Here is a 24,993-nt window from a genome sequence, read left to right as displayed (position 1 = left end):
GGGACGTCAAATGTTCAAGTAGGTGCATACATATATATATTTTAGACTAAAACTTAGTTAAAACAACTCTGAATTTTTCTCAACTCTTGAACTACGGTTTTTTACTTTTTTTAAAACAATTGTATTTATATTTTGACGCATAGGTTTCTCTTTTTTTAGCAGTTCCTTAAAAAGCCACTAAAAAAGGAGCTTATTATCCACTGGAATACGTAAGATCTTCAATAGTTATTTACTTTGTTTATTCGGTAAATATTCGGCAATGCAACCGAATAATTCGGCCGAATACGAACAATTAAAAGCTTGCCGAATATGCCGAATACCGAATATTTACCGAATATTCGGCCCATCTCTAATATATTTAAATTTTAAGTAGGTACGGTTTAATTAAAAGTTACATTAAACAACGGCAAATATAAAATCGTTAAAACACATAAGAATTTTAAAGGTACCTGTCTGGAATTGAAAATAGGTACTTTTAACCTGAAATAAAACTAGCATTTACCTAAAACTATTTATTTAGATACTTAATTTAATACTAATGTAAAACCCTGCAACCTCCTTATGCTGCTTTCATCTTAATTTCCCGAATTTTCTAGAATTGGAAAACATTGTCTATATGTACAGTTCTATCTATAGGTACAAGTGCATGGTCGCTGAATGTGTTTCATTCGTACACTAATGTGTCCATGCAATTTTGCAGATCGCTGTACATACAGATGTTAATGCGAAATGTGTTTCTTTCGGATTTTCATGGAAACTCACGAACGTGTCATGTTATTTCAGTCAGTCTCGGTTCCGAACGAGCACGACAACTATCAATGTTTCCGAGAAATTACGATGGATAACTATCCTATGCACTACTTATATCTGTACGTGGTTACATATGTTCACCCAAGATCTCATAGGCCCTATCAACGTTGTCCGTGATGTCCTTGGCCGGAAGGTCGCGAGTTACGATCCAGGTGCTTCCACTGGAGCCAATCTTGTAAGAATCGATCACCCCCTGGGCTGCTGATTCCATTCTGTAAAGAGATAGACATACAAATAAAAAATAAACAGTAAGTAAACATGGGTCCCCTCTTACTTTTCAGTGTCCAAGGATCACTCGTGACTCGTGATCCAATGTACGACCTCGAGACAGGCCAGAAAACACGTGTCATAGACCTAAGTAATTTTGCATTACGTATGCGGAACTAATCGCTCTATTACCAGACCAACGTAACCCGTGATTAGAACACTATGGTTATATTCCGTTAGGGCGTCACATTAGGTTACGTTTGAGTGTAAGTAGTGCTTATTCGCTAGGTCTCGCCCTCGTTTTCCCGGCTTTTTAACCGCCGCACCCAAATCTCAAGGAAGGTGGTTCTCAATTCGTCTGTATTTTTTTTATTTTTATTTTTTATGTTTGTTCCACGATATCTCTATCAATTGAATTTTTTTTTGTTGATCAAATGTGCATACAGATTGGTCCCATTTTTATCAGAACCCAGTTCTGATGATGGGATCCTGGAGAAATCGAGGGAACTCCTCAAATCTGAAAGGCATACACAGGGCCGGATTAAGGGTAGAGCGAGTGGAGCGGCCGCTCTAGGCGCCAAAATCGAGAATGTGGATCCATACAAAAAAAATATACCTACATTGCGTGGGCGCGCACATATCACAAAATGGCGAGAGGAGTCGGGAATGAATCCAGCTATTGAAAATCTAGATTTGTAATTCAGATTAAGTGGAAAGTTGCACCACATTGCCAACATATACCAACACTAATAAGGGTGCTGTTGCTAGGGCGCCGTAAATGGAGGATTCTCCCTTGACGAACCACATTGTTGTGCGGCCGAACGACTGATGATGGTCAGAATCAGAACGGAACTCCTCAAATCTGAACGGCACACTCATAGTGACTTTGGTATTTTTATAAGAATAGCATATGCACTTACGTCCAGAACAGTGACATTTGGTGCAGTGGAACTGCTGATGAAGATCAGAACGGAACTCCTTAAATCTAAACGGCACGCTTATAATGACTTTGGTATATTTATAAGAACAGCTTGCGTTTACTTTCAGAACAGTGACATTTGGTGCAGTGGAACATCTGATGATGATCAGAACGGAACTCCTCAAATCTGAACGGCACACTTATAGTGACTTTCGTATTTTTATAATAACGTCATGCATTTAAGTTCAGAATGGTGACATTTATTTGTTAGGAGATTTGTTCTCTTTGTTATGCTTACAACAAATCGAGTTTCACAGAATTTGACTTGAAAACTCAATAGAGTTTTCAAGTCAAATTCTGTGAAACTCGATTTCTTATATGTAATCGGATATCGGATTTATGAGGATTTAAGGAAACTCCTCAAACCTTAACGGTATACTTATATTCATTAAATTTGTTTTTCCCCTCACTAGCTCGGAAACACGTGTTTTGTCCTTTATTACCAGCGGGTAAAAACGCATTTTATCCACTAGTGGGTAAAGTAATTTGACCTTGAATAAAATCAAATTAACTGCTTTAAAATTGATAAAAGTAGGTGAATCTAGTAATAAAGATGATTTACCACCTGTACAACTACTGGAAGCAGTGATACACGCATTTTTTGCGATGTAGTTTCCTCGCTATAGTGAGGGGAAAAGTTTTGTGTTACACTCGGGTGCAAATGTATTTTACTTCTCGTGAGTTAAAAAACTCGCAAGTTCAGGATTCTATTCTCGAACCACTGGCTTCGCTCGTGGTTCAACTATAAAATCCTTTCACTTGCTCGTTTTTCAATTCCACACTCGGCGTTAAAATACAACTTTGCCCCCTTGTATAACAAATAACTATTTCCTTCAAATAATCAAAGATTTATATTAAAAGCAGTTTTAAAAATTACCTAGGTACTCATTTCTACATAATCCAACATTCGCAAGTACCTACCTTTCACCAGAACCCCAAAAGCGGCGGTTTTTTTTTTAATTATCTATGTTAATGATTATGGAGTAAAACTAGTCACAACGGCTGTCTAGCTGCGTTTTCACTTAGTGTTCTGGGTGCGTAGCCGAATGGCACAAACGGTCACGAAACGAAACGCTAGTAGATATCTATCCCTATCGCCCTTGCGTATTGGCACGACAGAGCCGGACTACGTTTCATTTTCGAAAACGAAAGCGATACGCCGCTGGCTCTGTCGCGCCAATACGCAAGCGCGATAGAGATAGATATCTACTAGCGCTTCGTTTCGTGAGCGTTTCGTGAGCGATTGTGCCATTCGGCTAGCCACCCAGGTGCCGTAGCCGAATGGCATTTCTCCGACGCGAAAGGTCGTCGGTCTCGCGCCAATACGCAAGAGCGATAGAGATAGATATCTACGAGCGTTTCGTTGCGTGAGCGTTTGTGCCATTCGGCTACGCACCCTGAACAGTTCTGAGCGAGAATTCGTTCGTTCGTGCATTGATAAAGATTGCGCGTCTTTCTGATAACCAGCGTCACTCCACCACGTGCCTTCGCAACTGTAGGTAAGTACATACCTTTGTACATAGAATTTGTAAATTTGGCTCTCGAGGTTTTCGCTGGCCACATTTTTGTCAAGCGATCCCAGCTTCTGGCTGCTGATGAGACTGGTTTCGGTGGCTCCAAAACAAACTGCTAGCACGCGGACGCCAGTCTTCTCGTAGTAGTCCTCTTTCTGAAATTGTTATTACGTCAGTGTTACTAGTGCAACTAAGTAGTTTTGGCAGGGAGCATAAAAATTACGTAGATCGAGGAAATCACAAACTACCTATGCAAAAGGAACATCTAAGCGGAGCAAAGACTTGCGCTATCTTTCAACTGAACGATTTCAGCGAGTTTATGGTATCCTCAAACCCTCGCCTAGTCAAGGTGAAGACCGAATAGAGAACATGAGATATGAGTGATGATCACGACGCACCCACTGCAGTAACAAAGTTATACAGTTACTTTAATAACTACTTTGAAAAATACCTACACCAATACAGTTGCTGAACTGGATAACAGCCGCCTTGGTGGCCCAGTAGATGGGCATTAAGGAAAACTGGCAAAGGCCGGCGACTGAAGCTATGTTGATGACGGTGCCTCCTTTACCACCTTCGTCTGTGCGCATCAGCTCTAGGGCTTTTAATGTGCTGGTGATCAGAGCAGTCTGAAAAAATATATATTATGAAATACTTAATAACTACAGCGATATGATATGATAGTAATATATATACATACATACGTATATACTCGTACATAGAAAACATCCATGACTCAGGAACAAATATCCGTGTTCATCACACAAATAAATGCCCTTACCGGGATTCGAACCCGGGACCATCGGCAATGTGATTCTCTAAGGGCCACTTGCACCAACGAAAAAGAAGAGTTAACCCGAGGGTTAACCTACCATTTTATATGGAATTTGACAGATGACAGCCCACTAACCCTGAGTTAAGTGGTTGGTGCAAGTGGGCCTAATAGAACTGTAATCAGACGTAGCTGGAATAAGAAATATCTGTCCTAACTGGAAACTGACATAAGTGGAATAAAAATTTCTGTCCTAATTGGACCTGACGAAAATGGCATTAAAATATTCCACTTACGTCAGCGGTTTTGATTTTCTGACCTATATGGAATTTCTAGAATTTTGATGTATGAAAAAATAAAATCTAACCTAATTGGCAGGTGACGTAAGTGGAATAATTCGAAATATGAATTACAAGCGCATGGACTTACCACATTAACCGAAATTTCTTTCTTATACACATGCGGGGCATCGTTCATGATACCAGCATTGTTGACTACCAAGTCTAAGCCCCCGTGGCCTCCCACGACGGACTGAAACGCCTCGAACAGCTGATCGTCGTTCGTGACGTCACACTGGTAGAACTTGCTCTTGTTGGCGCCGTATTCTGCGTTTAACTCGTTTTGGAACTCGGTCCCTTTGGTTTCATCGATGTCGAGAATGGCGACGTGCTGCAAGTCAAGTACCTAATATGTAGTTGAATTAACGGTAAAGTTCAAGTAACGTAGCGATTACTTGAACTTTACTAAAAAGTGTGTTATACATCGATTTTCGAAATGTAAATACTACTTAATAGTAGGTACGTAGTAGGGATTGCAATCCAGCAGTGTTTTCAATCCAGCTGGATTTTTGCTGGATCGGCGCCAATCCAGCTGGATCCAGCGCGGATCCAGCAAGTAGAAAAAATGCCAAAAAAAATTTTCATTTTTCTCTACTATAGGGCTGTTATTACTAAAATTATTTGAAATAGTGAAAGGAAGGATGAAAACGCGCACTTTTGTAATCATAATTTATTAAAAAAAAAACTTAAAACGGTTCTCTTATTTATCTCCGAAAATTGTACGACCGAATATCACTTCCCAACGCACGTTTCGCGGAATTTTATTCCGCCGAATGTTCATTTCCCAAATTATCATATTGTTTTATTTTTTTTTAATTAGTCAACCTTGCATTTATCTACCAATTTAAAGTTTGACCGTTTTTAGGGTTTTTCAAAAGGCCTTTTTTTAAAAACCAAACTTTCATGTCATCTACTGTTTTACTTGACGTTAACTAGTTGTTTATTGTATATACCAAATGTTTTATTGAAGACCGACAATATCTATGGCGTATTTCGATAAATATGAAGTAAATTTATTGACAGGGATGCAATTACGTATTTTACTTACGTATATTTTTTTTAAATACTTACCTACTTTCTTTTTTTACAAGAATATTGTTTAATTTATTGTTATTACATTTCAAAAGTTTTTTCCGGTTTGCTCACGGTAAACCTAACACGCTCCTCTTCGTTTCGCTCGTCGTCGCCCCTAACTGGACTCTGTCATATATGATTATACTGCCACCATTGTCCGTGAACAGAAAACTGCTACTTTGCTCCCTCCTAACAGGGAAGAAAAGTTAAAATTTATTTGTAAAAAGTTGGCATTACTTTTTGTAACCATTTTTAATCCTTATAGCAATCTACATAAATAAAAAATGTGATTAAAAGTGTAACAACGATGAAGTGAAGGTACTACAATAAGTATTGTACATAAATAATGCTATCAACCAGACATGGCCTGCTTTTTTGGCACAACATTTGGGCATTCACTAGTTCACATTGAAAATTACTAATTTACTTACTAGTACTTAGTTTAACTTACTTAATATTTATGAAAAATAAACCTCTATGTAGGTACATTATACGTAGACAAACATCAATCAATATTCTGATCTAAACATAAGTTGACACTTAAAAGAAATTTTGCGGTAACAGTAAATAATTAAATACTATAAATACATTTTGAGATCTTCAGTAGTTATAATACAGTTTCAAACTACTTACGTTTTTGAAAAAAAAAACTCACAATTGTAGCGAAATAGAATTATTTTGTGCTAAGCGGCCACGGGCTACGCGCGGGAACGCGGAACCGTTTTAAACATGACGGAAAATAAGTTTATTGAAGTTAATTACGCATTTTATTGCACATTTTTTTATTTGCGGATCCGCAGCGCTGGATCCAGCGCTGGCTGCTGGATCCAGCAGACCGAAAAATGCGCTGGATCCAGCTGGATTGCTGGATGCTGGATCCAGCAATTGCAATCCCTAGTACGTAGGTATTTCGTAGCAAGGTACATAAATTTATTCCTGAGCAGTTGCTTCTGGAAGAGGTATGTGGTCTTGGTCTTCCTGTTTTTAACCGCCTTCCAAATCTCAAAGGAAGGGGTTCTCAATTCGTCTGTATTTTTTTTTTGTTTTTTTTTTTTTTTTTTTAATGTTTGTTCCTCGATATCTCCGTCGTTACTGGACCGATTTTGAAAATTTTTTTTTGATTGAATGTATATGCATACAGATTGGTCCCATTTTTCTCAGAACCCAGTGCTGATGATGGGATCCTGGAGAAATCGAGGGAACTCCTCAAATCTGAAAGGCATACATATGGTGATTTTTGTGTTTTTAAAGGAACAGCATGCATTTACGTACGGAACAGTGACATTTGGTGCAGTGGAACTCCTGATGATGGTCAGAATGGAACTCCTCAAATCTGAACGGCACACTTATAGTGACTTTGGTATTTTTATAAGAACAGCTTACACTTACGTCCAGAACAGTGACATTTGGTGCAGTGGAACTGCTGATGATGGTCAGAACGGAACTCCTCAAATCTGAACGGCACACTTATAGTGACTTTGGTATTTTGATAAGAACAGCATGCACTTACGTCCAGAACAGTGACATTTGGTGCAGTGGAACTGCTGATGAAGAGTGAGCCGCCCCTGGTTAGAGTTCCGTTTTGATAATCATTATCATCTGTAAGTACTTCAGAATCATCCAAATTTCAAAATTGGTTCAGAAATGACGGAGATATCGAATAACAAACATTAAAAAATATACAGACGAATTGATAACATAATCCAACATTTGAAAGTATTCATCACCAAAACCCCAAAGGAAGGCGGTTTTTTTTTCTTAAAAATTATTATTTATTATTTTATCATTCCGATATTAGGAAGTTGGATTGTTAAATATCGAGGTATAAACATAAAAAAAAACAGACGTACCTATTGATAACCCTCTTTCTTGAGATTCCATCTATCCGGCTTTGGCCCTAAGTTTTTGTTGCTTTTTGCTAACTGCGATATATACTTAATGAAACAAAACGCTTTTAATTTAGAAGTTATTTGCGTTCCAAATAATTTTATAGGACTAAAACACACGAAGCTTATGCTTAATCTTTCTAATTCCCTCTGAATACAATTACTATAAGAAGTACAAAACGGCCTGCATGGATCACACAAGGCATCAAACAATGTTGTAAAACCAAAAGAAAGCTTTTATGGGAATACAGGACTAATTCTTCGGTGGAAAATAAAATAAAATTAAAAAACTATTCCACCAAATTGAAAGCGATCACTAAATTGTCTCAACGCATGCACAATACAAAAACAATTCTTGCGTCTGACAACAAAACTAAAACGGCATGGCAAGTTATAAATAAATCAAAGCTTAACCGCCCTAAGGATTATATTAAAAAGGTAAAATATGAAAACTCTGTCATATGTGATCCAAAAGACATAGCAAATGCATTCAATAGTTATTATACTGAAAAGGCAACTGTAAATAGCGGTAGTAAGACCAACCACAACCTTATTAGTAACAGATTGGCATCTATGTTTATGTTACCAAGTACTCCAATGGATATATACAAAATCATAAGAGAATTAAAGAATAAGAAAAGTGTAGGGCACGATGATGTATCAACGATAGTAATTAAACATGTGGCAGATTGTATTTCGCCACATTTAAGTTATCTTATTAATATCTGTATAAGTGAAGGTGTTTTCCCTGATGTTCTCAAGACAAGCATTGTAAAGCCAATGTTTAAGAAAGATGATAAAGAAGACGTAAAATCATATAGGCCTATAGCCCTCTTGTCAATATTTGCAAAAATATTTGAAAAATATATCCACAAAGAACTGTACAGGTATTTGGAAAGTAAAAGTATATTAACAAAAGAACAACAAGGATTCCGTAAAGAGAGATCCACAACAATGGCAATATTTAATCTGCTCAGAATCGTCACAGAAAACATGGACAAAAGAAGGCCAGTTTGTAGTGTTTTCATGGATATGACCCAGGCGTTTGACTTTGTTGACCATAACCTCCTTCTTAATAAATTAAATAATTATGGAATTCGAGGGAATATTCTTCAATTACTACAATCTTATTTGACCAATAGACATCAATATGTAGAAATAACTAGGCTAGATCAAAAATCTAAAAAAGAGACTTCTTTCCTTTCTGAGAGCCGCATTATTAAGTATGGAGTACCACAAGGGTCTGTGCTCGGTCCTTTGTTATTTATCATTTATATTAACGACCTACCGAAAATAGTAGATTATCCAATGACTCTATTTGCTGATGACAGTACAGTAATTATAGAATGTAAAGATAGAACGACATATAAAACCGATATCAATTTAGCAGTAAGTACTATCATCCAATGGTTAGAAAATAATAATCTTAAAGTAAATCTAACTAAAACGAAGGTAGTGCATTTTAGTCAACGCAAACCTAACATACCAAGCATTCATATTTCATACGAAAACTGCAAATTGGATGAATCAGAAAATATAAATTTTTTGGGAGTGCACATTGACAAAAGTCTGAACTGGAAAAGTCACGTACAATTTATTTGCTCAAAACTAGCAACATCAGCATATGCACTTAACCAGTTGAGACAAATAGTAAACATAGAGGTAGTCATATCAGCATATCATGCGTTAGTAGCATCTGTTTTGAGGTATGGGGTTATCTTTTGGGGGAATAGTACCGACCGAGAATGTGTTCTGAAATCTCAAAAGAGATGTATTAGAGCAATGTTTGGACTGAAAACGCTAGATAGTAGTAGACCGTATTTTGCAAAATATAATATTTTGACATTTCCCTCCATTTATATCTACGAAGTAGCTTTATTTGTCAAAAATAACCCTGACATATTTCAGAGGCAAAACTCGGTGTGTGCCTCTTTAAGAGAACGAGATAACAGCAGAATTCATAATCAACTTGCTAATACTGCCTTGTTGAGGAAAAGCATACTTGGTACAGCACCTAGAATATATAATAAGATACCAAAGGAAATTAGGGATAGTAGTATTAATTTATTCAAGCGACATTTAAAGAATTTATTATTAAAGAAATGTTATTATAATGTAAATGATTTTGTTAATGATGTTAGCTTTTAAGTCAAATGTATAATTTATATTATATTTGTAAATTAATTTTAAGGCATGCGTAAAAGCTAGACTGCTGTATAGGTACTATATAGAGTTATAGATGTATTATAAGTAGAATAAGCATTTGTACGCCGAGAGGCATATCATGAAGGACTATTACCCTGTATACAACATCATAATTTTAATTTACTCATGTTAACAAATAAAGCATCTTATCATCTTATCTTATCATCTTATCATCTTATCATCTTAATATTTCTTCAAAAAAATATTTTGTTAAATATTCAAAACTAACGACATGACGTGACGTGAGACGTGCATGTCTATTTCAACCCCATTAGTAAATGTCTCCATCTCCTCACCTTCGCTCCTTCAGCCAGCAGCAGCTTCACAATCCCTGCGCCCACGCCGTTAGCGGCGCCCGTCACAAGCGCGACCTTGCCGTTCAAATCGTGCGCCATGCTGCTTGCGTGCGTACGCGCCGCTCCGCGAACGGCTGCTGAATGCGCGAAGACATCCAACATTTTTGCAATCTAATTTCGCACAATCATCCGATTGATAAGGTCGGGCAAGTGCGAGTCGGATTAATATGGAAACTTTTATTTACGCACGAATCGCATGATGAACTGACGCTTTTTGCGACTTTTTCCAATTTTTTTCCGAAATAAAGCTTGGAAGTTTTATTCTGCCTATACTCCTTGAGTTGCAGTTGCAGGTGACGGTGACCGCTTTCCATCAAGCGGACCGTATGCTTGTTTACCACCGATTTAGTATTAAAAAAAAAAGCACAACGAAATTTTCCTAAAAATTTATTTTGACTGTCAATTTTGCTATTGAGAGATGCATTTGTACGCAAATCTTGGCTCTTTATAAAGTAAATACATAGTAGGTATGTATAATTCTGATAAAGGTCTCTAAGTAAATTTAGGAAGCACGTAAAAATAGGTAATTCAAAATGAGTAGGTACCTATGTATGTTTTATTACAATTATAGGTATTACGTTATGTATGTCGTTAATAACAAGTGAAAGATCATCTGATGCAATTTTAGCTTGTCAAGTCATCAACTCATTATCTGATGACAAACTTAAAGTTGACTCTACTATTGTCTACTGTTTTGAATTTCAAAATTGTGTATCTATGTAGATAGTGTCATCAGATCAATGTCATCATATCATGACAAGTTAAAATTTGACTTTCTAAGTGTTTTTATATTAAAGGAAAAAATGGAAAAAAAATTTTTTACGCTTCCGGCGGGACTTGAACCCGCATCATTTGCAATCCGTGCAAGGCTCTTAACCAATTGAGCTACGGAAGCCACGCCGGACATCGCAAATCTTTCCATGCCTTTCCTTATGTACACACGTCTTGGGGTGACGTCTAGCGCCATCTACCGACAGACTATTACATCTTGTAACGGCACTGGAGTCTCAAGTTATATTGAGAATTCACCAGTAACAATGTGCTAACCCATACTAAATTTATTTTTAACAAGCAGAAACGTCTGCTCACTCTCATGTCATGGTCCTGACGGAAGACTAGCGCTAGCTCAGCCAGGCAGTGCCATGTTAAGTCGGAGCCACCTAATTGATTTTTATTTAATAATTGTTTGTACAAAAATAAATCACAAAATATTATTGCAAGTTATATATCCATACTAATATTATAAATGGGAAAGTGTGTGCGTCTGTTTGTTTGTCCGTCTTTCACGGCGAAACGGAGCGACGAATCGATGTGGTTTTTAGGTGGAGATAGTTGAAGGGATGGAGAGTAACATAGGCTACTTTTTGTCTCTTTCTAACGTGAGCGAAGCCGCGGGCAAAAGCTAGTGATATTCTAAATATTCAAGCCTCGTAAGTCACAAGAGTCGTAACAATATATTATAATGTATAAGCTAACTATAGTTTTCTTTTATAAACATATTTTATTTATTCTATTTGAACTTCTATAACTCGATTAAAAATATTAAGTGGATCCGAAAATACGTACATACTAATTACAAAGTAAATATCATAAGATAACGCAACATGGATTAAACATCCGTACGGCGCGCGGCGTGAAACTCGGCCTAATGTCAGGACATTGCAAGAACATAGCATTATACATAGCAGGGTCATTCGGAAGAGCCTTGTACTCCCGACATTCGCTTGAAATTGTATCCTTTTTATTCGACTTCATTGTGATTGTGAATACGCCCGATAGTATTTTATTACAATAAGTTTTTGATAGAGTGTGTTATATTTACTAGGGTGGGTCATTTTTACATTTTTTATTTTCTTAGGGGGCACAGTCACAAAAAGATGCCATTTTGTAATTAATTAGTGTACAATTTTTTTTTAATTTTTTATGTTTATTTTTTGCCTCCAGATTTCAGTTGAAGTTTTTGTATTTTGTATGGAGTAGGGTGTAAAAAAGGTTTAAATTTTTGAGGTTTTTTTCTTCATTTATTTTCTTTGAACCTTTAGCATGCTATTACGATGCCAATAATGGTATATATTAATAGTAAAATTTCAAATTAAAAGACAATACATACATACTCGTATACTCCGCACACCACACAAAATGTACAAAAAAATATATGAAAACTTCAAAGTGGATCCGGAGGCAGAAGATTAATTCCAATTGCAAAATAATTTGAAATACTGTTTACTGTGCCTAATGAAAATATAATACTTTTTTTTCTCCATACATGAGTGACCCACCCTAATATTTACGCTGTTGTGTTGTTGTTTTTCACAAAATTTCCAAGTCTAGTTACTAGGTCCAGTGGTTAAGGCAGTCTCATTTGAAAGGGGTCAGATTGTAGGCTAGGTATAATTGTAGTCATATACTAACAAAGTGGGTACGTAGTCAACCGATGTGGTCTTCTGAACAAAAATGTCTTGTGTAGGTATCCTTATGGGCCAATTAATACGGCACCTGAACCCATGTGCAATTTTAATTACTCGTACATTGCGGATTCCTGACCTTACATCCAATTGAGCCGACCCATCAAATGATATATTGTAATTAAACTCGCAAGCGAGTATTTACCATTTAAATCTGTTACCCGCAGACGAGAGTTGGACCGACTTAAAAATAACAGCCTTAAAGTCATAACAAAGCAATTGTGCTCAAGCTAAAACAAAGATTTTCACTGTCCTTCGATCATTGCTATGAAGTGCAGTTGAAATTAAAAGTACGCAGTAGGTACAGGGTCAATTAAAACTGATCGTTTCTGCTGACCCTCTTTATGACTGCTCATAAGTAGAAGGTAGATTATGACATCCACAGCACTTTGAAGTTAAAGTTCAAGTTTGAACAGACATTGTGTTCTTTCGTACTTATTTTCTTAAGCAATTGTATTATTCATTGTGCTAACTGGTTATTTAAAGAAAATCAAAACAACTAAACAAGTCTTTTCCTAGTTAAGTCCCAGGCATATTTACATTTATGTAGCTAGCTGTACCTACCCCAAAAAAAGTCTGGGGTAGACCGCGAGGGTAGAATTTGAATTCAGCCACTACACATTTTATTGATACTTTCACTGATTTCTGGTTCACGGCCCCAAGTTGACGATAAAGTTAAATCCATCCTCTCTATTAAGAGAGATGAGGTGAGCAGGACCAAATTGAAAACCACGGCGGCAATTATATAATAAACAAAATATATAAATGTTAATACTGATTATTTATTTTCAAATAATGAACTAAACCAGTTTTACTCTAAATTGCAACTACATTCTAGAAGTTTTATCCGCTTAAGCGACGACGTCGTTTAATACGGCAAAAATTGAGTAGCCATTATACAGCGTCTGAAAACAAAATATTTAAGTTATTTCGTAAGTTGATATAATTTGAAAGTATGCACAGTAAGACCCGAATTATCTATGATCATGATCACAATTTTGGTAATATATTCGAAACGTAGGTACACATACCAAACAATATTTTACTTCGTATATTATCGACCTTTTTTTGGGGGCTTGTGTTTAACAAGCGAATGTACCTAAGCTAATACTGATTGCGTTAGTCACCTGGCTGTAAGTCTGTATAGACATGGCGACCATGCCTCCAGCACTCAAATACAGCGGTTTCTGGGCTACTCTCAGGAGAATCACCAGATCTTTCTGCAAGTCCAGTGGCCAAGATATCCACGAAGACTCGTATGCCGCCAAAGCAATATTTCCACTCTACAATGAAATCAAAGATACGGAGATTCTTGTACTGTCGGTATCAAATACATTGTAGCAGCCAAAGTGGTCAAGTAGTTCGACACACCATAGAGAAAGAAAGTACCAACCTGAATAATCATCTCATTACCCAAATAGCAATAAATGTATGCATTCATCAACGCGACACATAAAAAGGCAAAGAAAGTAACCAACAGAGTTTTTTGCTCGAAACCAACCTGAAATAATACAATTGCGTATGTTTAAAATATGAGCCGAAATGAAAGGTACCCTTTGTCTCATATTATAAGACAACCATTTAAGACTGCGTTGCCAAATTATACACAGCACAGCTAAGATGATCTCTTTTTTCTAATTTACTAATATTTTATTTCGTTATCTCTTTGATGGGACCTACCATTGTGGCCATCAGAGCATTGAGACATAATTCTAAAGTGACTGCTAAGTTCTGGATCAAGAAATACTCTTCGAATATTTTATTCATATCTTGACTGTACCTGCAAAATTTGCAATTCATAGATTTACAAGTTTATTATGTGTGTCTATCATGAGTCTGAAGTAAAACAGCTTACCCCATCAACCGAACATGTTTTTTAACAATATCCTTAAATTCCTCTCTCACAGCTCTTTCAGTCATGGAACTGAGCTCCAGCGACCTGATCCTTTCTTGCAATTCAACCAGCTGATCGCACAAGTACATAATTATGCTGCAAACGATCCCTTGCATAGCTATAGCTCGCCAAATCACCGGGACCACAATGGTTATAGCCAACAGTTGAGATGCCGTCAACAAGTTCATCTTGCTTTCCATCGGGTCAAAAGGCATCCAAGCCTCCACAGATAATTCGTTGTGATACAAAGCTAAAGCACTAAATGCAGCCACTATAGATGTACAAAATCCAGTTATAACTACGATCATCGTCAACATCATCTTTTTACGTTCTTCAGCTATCTGATCGCCAGAATTAACAATCTCCGAAATAAGAATCTCAACTTGCCTGCGTTTGGAAACGAAAATGGCTACTTTCGCGACAAAATTGTACGCTACCAAACACTTGTCCAAATTGGTCATGAGCAGAACTACGTCGTCCTTTATTTGGTAGGTCCCGATGCCGGTAGTGATCAAGAAAATAACTGACAGTATGTGTGTAGTTATTTCGTACATTTTGTACAGAGTTGGGTTCTCCTTGGCCCAAGGATCGTCCGGCCATAATCCAACAAAAAACAAATATTTTAAATTATAAGCAAAGAAGTTATCGCTCAACTCTAAAAGTGAACCGAACATCTTGAAAGCATTTTAAGTTGTAGATTGAAATGATTCAATAATTTGAATGCAAAATGTCAGTGATATAGTTAGTGAAAGTTTTAATTTGACTTTTACTAAGTTTAATGGACTAGGTAGTTAGCATAATGCTACACAGACATTAACTGGTGTAATTTTGCAAAAGCTCATCAAGGTCATCTTATTACTGTTCCACATAAGTGTGCAATTGGAAAACTTTAGTATTGGTTGATTTTATTAGGTAATAGGTAAAAAAGAAAAAAGAAATCTGTTTTCATTAAACAATTTTAATACAAATGTAAGCACAATACTTATCAAGAGAATCCTTCGTGTACGAATGTAAATTTTGTTTTGCCTCTTGAGATCTGTTTACATTTGTTTCTTAACAATTTTACTAATTTCTTTGGTCCACAGCAATATAAGTTAAGGTGATCCCTGTAAAAAAAGACAACATTTTTTCAATTCTTAATAGCGCATTTTACATGGTATAGAGATTGTAGTGTATTTGTAACGATAATAAATAAAATAGACTTACTCGGGGTATAGATGCACCCAAGAATCAAACAGTTGATCCCAATGAGGCCTGCCTCTCCGCACCCGACATGCCAATTGGGGGAACTCTTTTGCTATACGATAATCTTCACTCACTCCTTTCATATCATAATTTAAATAATCTCGTCTTTTTCTATTCGGGGTGAGAAGAGTTGATTTTTCATTAATAACTTCACGAGTAAGAGAGCCTTTTTCGTCGACGAGTACAACGTGCGTTGAAATTTGATTTTTGTTGGTAATAAAATCCGTTGGTTTTTGAATTGTACTCGTAACGTAGAGTTGTAGGTGCAGCCGATCAGGTTTGTTAGCGTTTCTGAGTTCTATGAGGGTTTTGGTAGCGAGTTCTGTGAGCCAAGTCAGTTCTTTTTCGTGTCTGACTATCCATAGTAAGTGGATTCGCCCGGGTAAGCGACTTGTTGGATTTCTGAAACAAAGAACATTGAAAATAGATAACTTTAGTATCCGAATTCAAAATATGGAATGGTAGGAATTTATATTCTGCGCCTAGACTTATGATGTTAATGTTGATAAAGAGTCTGAGTCACGCAATATGAGAAGGTAGCTACTTGATAAGCTGTAGCAAATTTTATAGGGCACTGAAATAAGTAGCCTCGTGTCGCGAAATATAAACCACGCCTATATCTGGTACGATACTAGTTGCCAGTGTGTCACCAGAGATTAGAACGGATGTTATGAGACTGCAATAAGATAAGACTTACATCAGCATGTGATGCAAAAGCGCATCGAAAGGAGTGACGCCACACATGGTCTCCGGGCCACTTCTATAGGAGAAGAGAACGGACCGTCCACTAAAAGACTTCAATAAGAAGCTTACAGCATAATGTGATGCAACAGCGATACGAAGGGAAAGTGATTTCACTCGTCTTCGGGCCACTTCCTTTAGAGGCAAGAACTGAGAGTGAACTGGAGACAAGTCTTAGGAGACTATGGGACTGCAGTAAGAAACTTACAGCAGCATGTTGTGCAACAGCGACACGAATGGGGTGATGCCGACGCCCGCCGCCACGCACACCGCCACCCGTCTTCTCCGAGCTGATTCTATAGGAGATGAGAACGGACCGTCCACCAGGATACTGCAATAAGATAGTTACAATTTAGTCAAAATATGTATGTATGTATGTATGTATGTAAACACTTTATTGTACATAAGACAAGTTAGGACATAGAAATACAGTATAGTTATGGTGTACAAAGGCGAACTTATCCCTATAAGGGATCTCTTCCAGTCAACCTTTGAGCTAATTGAGAGGAAAAAAGTAATAAAAACATGATAGACAAACGAACACTGTACAGAAAGAAAAAATAGTTCAATTCAATTATTACCCCAGTAATAATTAGAACATGCAGCCTATTATACCAATATATACAAATACATAAATATACATATATACCTTATATTTAAACAAATATATATATATATATATATATATATATACATACATAAATACAAATATATACAATATCATAATTAAATTAAATAATTAGTACTCAACCAGTACACAAGTCATTAGATAGCCATAACTTATGCAAATTCCTCTTGAGTGATGCTACCGATTGGGACTGTCTAATAGACAACGGCAATTTGTTCCATAATTGTACAGCGCGCACTGTGAACGACTCCGAGTATGTCCGGGTCTTGTTAGACGGTACAGCAAGAGTCAGGTTTGCACTAGATCTCAAGCGATGACTACTACCAACTGCCAGGTATGTAAATCTCTCGGAGAGATATGGAGGAGAGGCTGGATTAAACAGGACATTGAAAAGCAATGTCAAAATGTGCACGTCCCTACGCCGACGAATCGGTAGCCAACCAAGCTGAGAACGGAACTCAGAGATATGGTCATACTTCCGTAAACCAAAAATGTAGCGGATGCATACATTTTGTAGGCGCTCTAGCTTATCAAGCAGTTCCTCCCTCAGGTCCAAAAATGCAATGTCACAGTAATCTAAAAGTGGTAACAAAAGGGATCGTGCAAGCGTCACCTTGGTGTGAAATGGGAGAAAGTTTTGGAGTCGTTTTAAAGAGTGGAGAGAAGCAAACACCCTTTTACTCACCTCAGCCGTATGCGCAGCCCATGAGAGCGTCCTATCCATGGTGATACCCAAATTCCTAACAGTAGAGGAGAAAGCGATGGGAATACCATCAAAAAGAATGTCGGGTACCACCATTTCCGAAAGCTCTCTAATATAATAAGGGCTACCAACAATAATTGCTTGTGATTTCTGTGCATTCACTTTCAAACCATAATTACATGCCCAAATGCGTATCGACTCAAGATCCTCATTCATTTGCCTGACAAGGGAACGTACATCATCAATGCCAGCCGCTGCGTAAATCTGTAAGTCATCCGCGTAAAGATGATAAGAGGATCTAAGGGAGGTCGTGATACCGTTTATAAACATAGAAAACAGCAGAGGAGAAAGCACGCCCCCCTGTGGAACACCAGCGGAGAGTTCACACCAATCAGAAAACCTTTCATCTAGTTTAATTCTCTGTCGCCTTCCAAACAAGTAGTCGCGGAACCAAGTAAGGCTGATATGTGAAAAGTTTAAGGATTGTAGGATGCCAAGTAAAATATCAAAGTCCACTGTATTAAATGCGCTACTGAAATCCAGAAGAATCAAGATGGTAAGTTTCCTGTTTTCAATATTAAGGCGAATGTCGTCGGTGACTTTGACCAGCGCGGTCACAGTGCTATGTCCGGGGCGGAATCCGGATTGGAAGGCATTAAATAAGGAGTTTTTATTAAGGTGTGAGAGAAGTTGACAGTTTACGTGATGCTCTATGACTTTGGATAAAACTGGGAGAATTGAGATGGGGCGATACTGTGAGAAAGAGATAGGATTGGAAGTTTTAGGAAGAGGAATCACGTGTGCATGTTTCCACGCCGAAGGAAAAGTACCTGATAACAAAGAAAAATTAATAATATCAGAAAGGATAGGAGGAATAAAGTCCGCTGCAAGCATGAGCATGTCCACGCTGAGATCATCTTCACCGACGGCTTTGGACTTTATAGATTTGATAATGGAGAGAGTCTCTTGAGGCGAAATTTTACTAAACTCAAAAGTAGGTAGGTTAGAGCGTACTGTGTTGGCCAAGTGTGATAATGTAGACAGTTTAGTCAATGGATCAAGAGGAACTGTAGAAGAACTAAAATGTTTATTTATACCATCTACATCAACCTCACCTAAGCAAGCTGGTTGGTTTCTACCCACTCCGAGCGACTTTAAAAATTTCCATAGCTTCGCCGGTGGACAGTCCTCGATCGAATTATGGATATAACGGCGCCTCGCATCCCTACACATTTTATTGCAGCGGTTACGGAGTGAGATATAATGTTCACGATTACCGTCTGATGGATCATGGCGCAGCTTTATACGTGCTCGATCGCGTTTCGCCATGAGTTGCTTAATATCCGGAGAGAGCCACGGCGCAGGATAGTGTTTCACTCGAGTTGGTTTTAACGGAGCATGTTTGTCAAAAATGGCAAGCAATATTCTATTGAAGTTCTCTACCTTTAAATTAATATCGTTAACAAGTTCAACACTTTGCCAATCAGCCTGTGAGAAATCACTATGCAGTGCTTGCAGATCTATATCGCGCAAATTCCTACGCATCACTACTTTATGTTTTTTTTTTGGTGGACGAATATTAAATGAGGCATAAATCAAGTCATGATTGGAAAAACCAGCAGCATTAAACTGACCATGGGATGATACCAAATCTGGAGAAGTAGTTAGGATGAGATCTAAAAGGGAAGGGGGACCATTGTGAGGAAAATGTGTGGCATTGAGAGGTAAAACATGAAGGTTTAATGAGGTAGCAAGAGAATAAAGCTTAGATGAGCGAAGATCAGATTTGAGGAGACAAGTGTTGAAATCACCCATGATAATTGTGTGATCGAATCGGGGCTCAAGATCCATAAGGTTATTTTGCAATATGTCAAAGTAGTCAACATTTAAAGAGGGACTATAAAAAACACCAAGCAGAACTTTTGAATGGTGCAGGACAACCTCTAAGAAAAGATATTCTGGACATGAATTGGAGTAGACACTAAGAGAAGGAGAATGAGAAACCACTTGACAAGCGAGATTACTTTTTATGTAAATGGCAACACCGCCCCCGCGAACTTCTGATCTGCCATTACTAGAACCAGTCCTGTCATTGCGAATCAAGCAGTACCCGGGCAAAGGATACAAAGTAGACGGAAGCGTGGGTTTAAGCCAAGACTCCGAAATGAGTATTGCGTGTATATTTTTATTATCACTGAAGGCAGTTAGTAAATCGGTGTAGTGCGCTGGTATACTCTGTGCATTTATATGGACCACGTTGAAGTTTTTCACTGACGAGTCAAAAGTACAATGCAATCGCTCACATAGCTCAGGCACGTCAGACACGTCACTCAAGGAGTCATATAGACTTGAAGATGAAAGTGAGAAGAATTCACTATCTAAACTGGCATTAGAAGCATCGGACAAACTGGACATCGTGAGTACCATTATATATTATAAATAAAAAATAAAAATACGTTATATATATTATTCAAAATATAATACAAATACAATAATATGTAACAGATATATTCAGCTATGCTAGTAAAAATACACAAAAGAAACCTACAACACACCTCAATTGCTCGCCGGTTGCTAAAATAGATACAAAGAGAAAAAATAAAAGTACATGAATTAATATTTAAACAGAACAGCAAGAAATCTTAAACAGAAAAATAAGCCTGAACACCCCAGCATTAACGAAACGCAGCAACAATACGTCTGTACGTCATAATTTATGTCAAACTGACAGTTTGGGGTGACAGCGCTGTCATTAGCATTTTTATGAACACCTTAATTCGGAAGTAACAAAATTAATGTAATAATAATTATATTATAAAAAACCGGAGAAGTTCAAGGCCAAAATATTTAAAAACCACACAGAATGCACAAATGTAAAACCACGAAATAAGCACAGACACAGTTAAACCCATATATATTCATCGCGGACGTAGATTCGGCCGGCGCGCAGGCGCAGGCCCCGCCTGTCCTCCAACACCATGACTTCCCACCGCCGCCGTCGACCCTGCGGCCTGCTCTGCCGCCAGAGCAGCAGATTCTTTGGGCGCCGGTAGCGCCTCAAGTTCGGCCAGCGACGTAATCTTGCGACGCACTCCATCGTGACATTGGACCACAATGCGGCCCTCACTCGTCCAGCTACCTGTGACTCCGTACTGTTTGCGTGCTTCCACGAATACCGCATGCCGGGAACTAGTTAGGAACTCGGAGATAGTTCTGCCAGAGCCTTTGAGCTGCTTCTTGGCGGTCCAAACTGCATCCCGGGTTCTATGGCAGGCAAATTTAAGTAAAATAGGTCTCGGTTTTGATGGTATACGAGCCTTGCCAAGACGATAACAGGCCAGAAAGGAATGCGCTGATATTGACTGCATCTTGAGGCTCTGCTGGAGTATGTCCACTGTGCATGTAACAACATCCTTACAATCCTCCTCCGGGACACCATGAAGTAATAGAATGTTTGCCCGGGTCCGAGTCTCCATGTCTTCCAGGGTCTTTAATACAATGCACATTTGGTTTTGAAGAGCCTCTACAGCTTTCCACATTATAGATTTAAATTCTATGTACTCGCCTGGCAATTCTTCGGCTCTATGGGTTGACACCGAGTTCTCAAAAGAGGTCATCCTGGATTCAAACACGACTTTGATGTCATCAATGCTCTTCTGCAGGCGAACCAGGTTGTCCATTGTGCAAAAAGTGATGTACGTTAAACTTCAACACTGAGTGACCTTTGAGCTCTATATAATTGCTAGACGGATCAGTGATAAACTGTGGTGATAACTAGCAAGGGGAAGCAATGAGGTGAAAGTAGTCACATGTAAGTGTAAATTACATTTAAATTATTGATAAAACTATTTTTCAAAATAAAAATTTAGAGAGCTCTACAAATTATGACTTTCTGTTTGTTTGCCTACCCTCATAATAAATATAACTAAATATAAGGCCATAAACAGATAGGTATGTCATATTTTGAGTGAAATTAAAGTCGTATGACATCAGTCGACTACAAAGAGATGTATCCACTTTTTCACCTTATTACAAGGCAATAAGGTGAAAAAATGGATACTTCTATTTGTAGTCGACTGTACATAGAAAAGTTAAATTTAAAGATTTGAATGTTAATCTGTTTCCTTTTCAACTTTGACGACCGGTCAGGCCTAGTGCGTAGTGAACCTGCCTGCTAACTCGCGGTCCCTATAAAGGGCATTTATTTGTGTTATGAGCAATTTGATCCTGAGTCATGGATGTTTTCTATGTATATAAGTATGTATTTATCTATATAAGTAAATAAATCGTCTCCTAGCACCCATAAGTACAAGCTTTGCTTAGTTTGGCTGTGGTTGATCTGCGTAAGGTGTCCCCCAATATATACTTATTTATTAATAACTCCTTGTTTTTTGTGGTCGAAACTTACCTGACATTATTTGGTCCGTTCTGCAATAGTAGCCTCTCTAACGCCTCAGTCCAATCACCTTTCACTCTTATCCAAACAATAAAATTTCTTTGACTAGATGTAGGAACCTGTAACACAAAACAAACATTGAAAGTTGTTTCAGGTTATGGGCTCAGCTTACGTGATAATTATTATTAAACCTACTCTGTTTTAGCTAAAAATACAGAAGAATTTTTAAGTTTAATCTTTAGTTCACACGTTGAATAAAGGGTTATGTCTTATGTCCAAGCAAATAGCTCATAACTACCTACTTATTTTATTATTGGCGACATTTTTAGCCATCGGGAGAATGCAGCAAAGTCCGACTTAACATTCAGAGATAACTATACTTGAAGTCATAGTCCTGCTTACTCACTTTGACAACAGTAAACGGGTGCCACTCGAGGCGGGAGATATCCGGACATTGCAGCAAGACGTACTGACCGGCGCGGCAGCTGAATTCTTCATAACCCAGCGTCAGGCTGAGCGTTCGACCTTCCATGTGAGTCACCTGGAAAATATTAAATATATAGCCTTAACAGCAGATTAATGGACAATTATATTAAGAAACTTTCATATTTTCGGGATTAGAAAATATTATATATGTATAGAACTTGGTAGTAAGGTTAAAAAGCCATTAGAAACGTAAGTTCGTATCCTACCGACTGCGCCATGTTACCAAAAAGGAGCGGGTCATATCCGAAATGGTTCAATTCCATAGGCGCGGGGCGCGGGAGCGGTTCTGATAGTTAACCGTACTAGAGCAATTTTTAAACCAGTCGATATACGCTGTTGCTCTCTCCGCACGTCCCTTATCGCTAGTATTTTGTGGATGTACCGCCTTCTACAAAAATATAAGTAGATTCCTAATTTTGACTTTTTCTTCATCGTGAATGAACCTACAAAGCCTTCAAAGTGGTCTTCAAACCGGATCTTGATGTTCTTCACGCCGCCGTCGAAGATAATGGTCAAAACTCGTAGAACTTTAAGAAAAGAAATGGAGAGAAAGGAAGCTTTCGAAGCCGTTCAAAGTGAGCCGAGTACAAGTGCAGCTAAAGATGGTGAAGTTAAAGTACAGGACGACAAGCTGTTGGAAGTACGAAGTGTGAAATCCGAGATGTTTAACCTTGAAGTGGTACCTGGCCGCCACAAACCTGTGTCCGAGAAATCTTATACAGCTTCTATGGATGCTCGCAGAAAGCTGGAATTAGAGTCTGCCGAAAAGAAATCACAAGTAGTGCAACCTGATAAAACAGTCGTTTTAAAAGCCCAGAGTGCAAAGTCCAACATGTCTGGCTCACACAAGTCTTTGTCACGCAAGTCATCTACATCTACCATCGAGGCTCGTAGAAAAAGGTTAGAGCTTGAGGCGGCCGAAAAGAAAGCACAAATAGAAATGCAGCTTATCGATAAACGCTTGGAAGCGGAACTTGCCGAATTAGAAGATGAATACAGTCCCCAGTCAGAATCCGATAATCGAAGTGAGATTGCTAAGTGGGTAGAACACAGCAATTTAGAGTTGGAGTCGCAGCGCGCCGCCGATCAAGGTCAACCTTCAGGCTCGCTGCGCCCGCCGGCCGACGTGGAGCCCGGCACCGATGGTCCAATTCAACAATTAGCCTGTGTACTGAAGGATATGATGTCCACTTCTGTTTGCAATCAAAACAACAATTCTAATTTGTTAAGCCGCATCAGCACCCCTAAAGAGCTACCAATATTTACTGGAGACCCAATGGAGTGGCTTCAATTTAAATCTGCATTCGACGAGTCTACCCGAGTGTGCAAATTTAGCGATAGTGAGAACCTATGGCGCCTAAGGAAATGTCTTCGTGGACCCGCCAAGGACGCAGTGAATGCCCTACTTATCAGTACTACATCTCCAGAAATACTTATGTCAACCTTGGAGCTACAGTTCGGGAACCCTGACGTCATATTATCCCGGATTGTCTACGAAATTAAAAAGTTAAACACAATGACCCCTGATTACCATAAAGAAATCATTGTGTTTTCAAACAAGATAAGAAATTACGTGGCCGCCGTACGTGCCCTAAAACGTGAAGAATACCTACAAGGAATGAGTCTAGTCACTATTGTGTTGTCCAAGCTGCCTACCATATTGTTATCAAAATGGGCCGACTACGGTTATCAACGCATCACCGATGGTACTACATCAAGATTCGACTTATTAGCTAACTTTCTTCACGAAGAAGCGCTCAAAGTGTCTACCTGTAGTGCTACTTTATTAAACACACGTGCGGACAATTTTAAACGTAATAAATATCAAGATAAGAATGACTTTAACGCGCAGACTGTATTAGTGCAAAGTGGACAGAGTGAACTAAATAACATGTGCCGTTACTGTAAAACAGCTAAACATGACCTGCCGCAGTGTAAAAAGTTCAAGAAGTCGTTACGCAAAGATCGCTGGCAATATGTTAAACGCCGCGGTTTATGTTACAAGTGTTTGTTATCGCATCACGACCGAAACACTTGTCCGGCCGCCGCCTGCGACGTAAACAACTGTGGATTAGCGCATCACCGGTTATTGCATTATGTGCCTAATGATCAACATAATGAGGACAATAATAGTACAGTGCAAGTGACCGAGATCGAATCGGTGCCTAATTCGGAAGTAGTGGCGAACTTGAACTCATCCTCTAACTCTATTCGAAGGGGTATGTTAAAGGTAGTGCCTATAAATATCCATGGACCCTATGGCGTGATTAGCACCAGCTGTATGCTTGACGACG

General features: G+C 38.3%; 3 protein-coding genes across 3 annotated transcripts in view; all 3 read right to left on the bottom strand.

Moving 5' to 3' along the window:
* Window positions 1-497: 497 nt before the first annotated feature.
* On the bottom strand, window positions 498-10,258 carry LOC125227854 (15-hydroxyprostaglandin dehydrogenase [NAD(+)]-like). The gene is made up of 5 exons (XM_048132232.1): window positions 10,082-10,258; window positions 4,712-4,951; window positions 3,966-4,139; window positions 3,508-3,665; window positions 498-1,022 (listed from the first exon to the last, which is right to left on the bottom strand). The coding sequence occupies exons 1-5, from the start codon at window positions 10,241-10,243 to the stop codon at window positions 878-880; spliced, it is 879 nt and encodes a 292-aa protein (XP_047988189.1). The 5' UTR covers window positions 10,244-10,258; the 3' UTR covers window positions 498-877.
* Window positions 10,259-13,457: 3,199 nt separating this feature from the next.
* On the bottom strand, window positions 13,458-15,174 carry LOC125227852 (odorant receptor 30a-like). Its single transcript, XM_048132230.1, has 5 exons — window positions 14,462-15,174; window positions 14,287-14,386; window positions 14,000-14,107; window positions 13,734-13,889; window positions 13,458-13,511 (listed from the first exon to the last, which is right to left on the bottom strand). The coding sequence occupies exons 1-5, from the start codon at window positions 15,172-15,174 to the stop codon at window positions 13,458-13,460; spliced, it is 1,131 nt and encodes a 376-aa protein (XP_047988187.1).
* Window positions 15,175-15,448: 274 nt separating this feature from the next.
* The window catches only part of LOC125228001 (NADPH oxidase 4-like), a gene marked incomplete at its 5' end in the record, with an annotated part of 47,441 nt that continues 37,896 nt past the window's right edge, over window positions 15,449-24,993 (bottom strand). Inside the window, 5 exons of the mRNA XM_048132438.1 lie at window positions 15,449-15,606; window positions 15,707-16,147; window positions 16,695-16,817; window positions 22,226-22,332; window positions 22,620-22,754. Coding sequence (XP_047988395.1) covers window positions 15,486-15,606; window positions 15,707-16,147; window positions 16,695-16,817; window positions 22,226-22,332; window positions 22,620-22,754 — 927 coding nt within the window. The remainder of the gene's footprint in view (window positions 15,607-15,706; window positions 16,148-16,694; window positions 16,818-22,225; window positions 22,333-22,619; window positions 22,755-24,993) is intronic.

The sequence above is a fragment of the Leguminivora glycinivorella genome, chromosome 7, assembly GCF_023078275.1.
Source record: "Leguminivora glycinivorella isolate SPB_JAAS2020 chromosome 7, LegGlyc_1.1, whole genome shotgun sequence".
NCBI lineage: Eukaryota > Metazoa > Arthropoda > Insecta > Lepidoptera > Tortricidae > Leguminivora > Leguminivora glycinivorella.
The sequence above is the reverse complement of the archived record's forward strand: the minus strand, read 5'-3'. Positions and strand labels throughout refer to the sequence as shown.